We start from the raw sequence: 5,000 nt of genomic DNA on the forward strand, positions 1-5,000 counted from the left end.
AAAGTCCTCAATGTACTCCTCCATAGCCTTGGTTTCCAGACCCGACAGGGAGTAAAGAACGACACCGAGGTGGTGCAGTGCCCGGGAGAAGATCAATAGCACAGTCGTAGGGTCGATGCGGAGGGAGAGAAGTAGCGCGGGTCTTGTTGAAGACCTCCCAGAGGTTCAGATCCAAGGACTCTCCCAGGAAGAGTTATTATTATTTTTTCTCCCCAATTTCGATGTTGTCTCAATGCTGCAACTCCCCAACGGGCTCGGGAGGCGAAGGTGGAGTCGTACGTCCTCCGAAACATGACCCACCAATCCCGTGCTTCTTAACACCTGCACACTTATCCCGGAAGCCAGCCACACCAATGTGTTGGAGGAAACACCGTTCACCTGACGACTGAGGTCAGCCTGCAGGCGCCCGATCCGCCAAAAGAAGTCGCCAGAGCGCGATGAGCCAAGTAATGCCTCTCCGGTTGAACCCTCCTCTAACCCGGACTACGCTGGGAAAATTGTGCGCCGCCTTATGGGACTCCCGATCACGGCCGGTTGTGATACAGCCCGGGTCAGTAATGATGTCTCTAGCACTGCAATGCAATGCCTTAGACCACCAAGATGAGAAAAGGCTGGAGTTATCTCCAAAAACGTCAAGGCTGGAGTTATCTCCAAAAACGTCAAGGCTGGAGTTATCTCCTAAAACGTCAAGGCTGGAGTTATCTCCAAAAACGTCAAGGCTGGAGTTATCTCCTAAAACGTCAAACCTGGAGTTATCTTCAAAAACGTCAAGGCAGGAGTTATTCTCCAACAACATAACAATGAACTTGTGTACTCATTCAACATGTTTTTCTTCTCCCGGTGATTTTTGAGTCTTTATACAACTAGCAGTCTCTTGTCCATCCTCTGACATTTCCTTTGCTTACTTTATGATCCCAGTTTCCTGTGCTTTCAGAAATGTTTTGATGTTTGGCACAGCTTTCTGACACCACGGCCAGCTGAGCTCACTCCACTTGTTCAAGAATCTGAACAAATGTGTAATTCTCTGGAACAACGTCATTATTTCACATAAAATATTCACAATTTCCCCCCCAAGAAACACTATCATTCACGTGTAGACTGAAAAGAAACATTGCCAATAGACGTAATTTATATTTAGTCATTGGGTGGTGATCAGCATGAAAAGGTGCTTCATTCATATTGTGTTCCACCCTATCCCATTGTGTCTCAGCTGCGGTAAGGCTAGGTTACTATTAGGTTTGGAAACAAAGGCTTCCCCTGGGAACGGAGCTAGACGTGTTCTATCATCCCAGGGGCTGAGGCACACACTGTGGAAATTTTAATGTATTTATTTTTATTTGGCCTTTATTTAACTAGGCAAGTCAATTAAGAACAAATTCTTATTTTCAATGACGGCCTAGGAACAGTGGGTTAATTGGTCTAGGAGTAGTGGGTTAACTGGTCTAGGAACAGTGGGTTAACTGGTCTAGGAACAGTGGGTTAACTGCCTTGTTCAGGGGAACAGTGGGTTAACTGCCTTGTTCAGGGGAACAGTGGGTTAACTGCCTTGTTCAGGGGAACAGTGGGTTAACTGCCTTGTTCAGGGGAACAGTGGGTTAACTGCCTTGTTCAGGGGAACAGTGGGTTAACTGCCTTGTTCAGGGGAACAGTGGGTTAACTGCCTTGTTCAGGGGAACAGTGGGTTAACTGCCTTGTTCAGGGGAACAGTGGGTTAACTGCCTTGTTCAGGGGAACAGTGGGTTAACTGCCTTGTTCAGGGGAACAGTGGGTTAACTGCCTGTTCAGGGGAACAGTGGGTTAACTGCCTGTTCAGGGGAACAGTGGGTTAACTGCCTGTTCAGGGGAACAGTGGGTTAACTGCCTGTTCAGGGGAACAGTGGGTTAACTGCCTTGTTCAGGGGAACAGTGGGTTAACTGCCTGTTCAGGAGAACAGTGGGTTAACTGCCTGTTCAGGAGAACAGTGGGTTAACTGCCTTGTTCAGGGGAACAGTGGGTTAACTGCCTTGTTCAGAGGAACAGTGGTTTAACTGCCTTGTTCAGGGGCAGAGCAACATATTTTTACCATGTCAGCTCGGGGATTCAATCTTGCAACCTTTCGGTTACAACGCTCTAACCACTAGGCTACCAATGTGAGGCGCCAAGGTAGACGTGCAATGCTCCATAAAATCAAGCTGAGGCGCACACATAGACTGAGACGTGCACTGACCCATGGCCAGCTCACACAGGGTTTTCCCTCAGGTTAATGGGGCTCAGTTTTGATCCTTTGATATGTGATGTCTGATATCTGGTCCTCCGATATCTGATCCTTTAATATCTGATCCTCTGATATCTGATCTCTGATATCTGATCCTTTAATATCTGATATCTGATCTCTGATGCTATGATATCTGATCCTCTGATATCTGATCTCTGATCCTTTGATATCTGATATCTGATCTCTGATGCTATGATATCTGATCCTCTGATATCTGATGATCTCTGATCCTCTGATATCTGATCTCTGATGCTATGATCTCTGATCCTCTGATATCTGATCTCTGATGCTATGATCTCTGATCCTCTGATATCTGATCTCTGATGCTATGATATCTGATCTCTGATGCTATGATCTCTGATGCTATGATCTGTGATGCTATGATCTCTGATGCTATGATCTCTGATGCTATGATCTGTGATGCTATGATCTCTGATCCTCTGATATCTGATCCTTTAACATCTGATCCTTTAATCTCTGATCCTCTGATCCTCTGTGAAATCCTCCTGTAATGGGGTTCAGCATGGATATTGGACATAGATTTGATTTGATTTGGACACCTCTGAGCTCTGAATTTCAAGGCCTGGCCACAAAGACTAGATGTAACATAGTAAACATAATCTGTGACACTCAAATTATTATGATTTGTTACATTTGCTATGGTTATTTAAAACAGGTTATCCGAGACGAAAACAAAAGGAAGGAGGTTTGTCGGGAGAATGGGTGGTCGTATGACGCGAATGTCTAGCAACCAAAATGTTAGCATTTTAGCAACATTGCAACTACTCAGCATGTTAGCTGACCCTTCCCCTATAAATTGTAATGAATACATACCATACGAAACGTAACAAATCATACTAAATGGATTGCGCTATATACATTATAAGGTAATTTCTAATTGAGCTGACAAACGCAGCATTTACTGTGAATGCAGTCCATGCTAACGCAGGAACATTGCCTTTTACATTTCAATGGAAAACTTCTGCGATATGGACCTATCCTCCCCATTTAGTCCTATAGCTGCTGGCTGGGCCACTGTTGCCATGACAAAGGGCTACAGATCCCTGTGCTCTCAGCCCTCTAGGTTAAATGTTGGTCAAACTGTTCTGTTGTGATGACAACCGGCTGTATGGACTATAAACACACTACACAGTGTTTACATCAAATCGCCAGAGGAGAGGAGGAGGAGAGAAGACGAAAGGAGAGGAGGAGAGAAGACGAAAGAAAGAGGAGGAGAGAAGACGGGAGGAGAGAGGAAGAGAGGAGGAGGAGAGGAGGAAAGGAAGAGGGGAGGAGGGGAGGAGGAGAGAAGACGAGAGGGAGAGGAGAGAGGAGGGAGGGGAGAGAGGAGGAGGAGGGGAGAGGAGAGGAGGAGGATAGGACAGGAGGGGAGGAGAAAAGATGAGAAGATTGTTAATAATCTAATGTTTCCTCGATGTAATGGTAACCGCCTAATTTTCAACTCTTGGATGTCAGTTGTGTTGAAAGGATGAATTAATCTTAATTTGTTTAAGTGATCTGTAGTCAACTGTGGCAATGAAGCCATTACAACTCTGTATCCTCGGTTTCTGAGACAAATCCTTTGAGAATCTTGGCCAACTATATTATGGATCTTTGGATCATAAAGTTTATTTTCCAAGTTGTATTTCAGGTCTTCAACATGCGGCAACAATGGTCTGGTGGCGGGGGTGATGAGCAAGTACTTTGAGCCTGTCCTGGACCGTGAGTGGTCGTTCTACTGCTGTCGCTACAGCCGCCGCTGCCCCTACTCCTGCTGGTAAGTCCCCTACGTCTAACCATAACCAACCTTCACCTAACCCTAACCCAACCTTAACCTGACCCTAACCCAACCTTACCTTAACCCTAACCCAACCTTACCCTAACCCAACCTTAACCTGACCCTAACCCAACCTTAACCTGACCCTAACCCAACCTTACCCTAACCCTAACCAACCTTACCTTAACCCTAACCCAACCTTAACCTAACCCTAACCCAACCTTAACCTAACCCTAACCCAACCTTACCTTAACCCTAACCCAACCTTACCCTAACCCAACCTTACCCTAACCCTAACCCAACCTTACCCTAACCCAACCTTAACCTAACCCTAACCCAACCTTACCTTAACCCTAACCCAACCTTACCCTAACCCAACCTTAACCTGACCCTAACCCAACCTTACCTTAACCCTAACCCAACCTTACCCTAACCCAACCTTAACCTGACCCTAACCCAACCTTAACCTGACCCTAACCCAACCTTACCCTAACCCTAACCAACCTTACCTTAACCCTAACCCAACCTTAACCTAACCCTAACCCAACCTTAACCTAACCCTAACCCAACCTTACCTTAACCCTAACCCAACCTTACCCTAACCCAACCTTACCCTAACCCTAACCCAACCTTACCCTAACCCAACCTTAACCTAACCCTAACCCAACCTTACCTTAACCCTAACCCAACCTTACCCTAACCCAACCTTACCCTAACCCTAACCCTAACCAACCTTACCTTAACCCTAACCCAACCTTACCTTAACCCTAACCCAACCTTACCTTAACCCTAACCCAACCTTACCTTAACCCTAACCCAACCTTATCCTAACCCTAACCCAACCTTACCTTAACCCTAACCCAACCTTACCCTAACCCAACCTTAACCTAACCTAACCCTAACTCTAACCCAACCTTAACCTAACCTAACCCAACCTTACCCTAACCCTAACCCTAACCCAACCTAAC

General features: G+C 45.9%; 1 protein-coding gene across 1 annotated transcript in view; it reads left to right on the forward strand.

Annotated features, from left to right (window-relative positions):
- Positions 1 to 5,000, forward strand: part of dpt (dermatopontin) — a 16,224-nt gene that overhangs the window by 8,031 nt on the left and 3,193 nt on the right. Inside the window, exon 2 of the mRNA XM_036979903.1 lies at positions 3,907 to 4,032. Coding sequence (XP_036835798.1) covers positions 3,907 to 4,032 — 126 coding nt within the window. The remainder of the gene's footprint in view (positions 1 to 3,906; positions 4,033 to 5,000) is intronic.

Source organism: Oncorhynchus mykiss, chromosome 1, assembly GCF_013265735.2.
Source record: "Oncorhynchus mykiss isolate Arlee chromosome 1, USDA_OmykA_1.1, whole genome shotgun sequence".
Taxonomy (NCBI): Eukaryota; Metazoa; Chordata; class Actinopteri; order Salmoniformes; family Salmonidae; genus Oncorhynchus; species Oncorhynchus mykiss.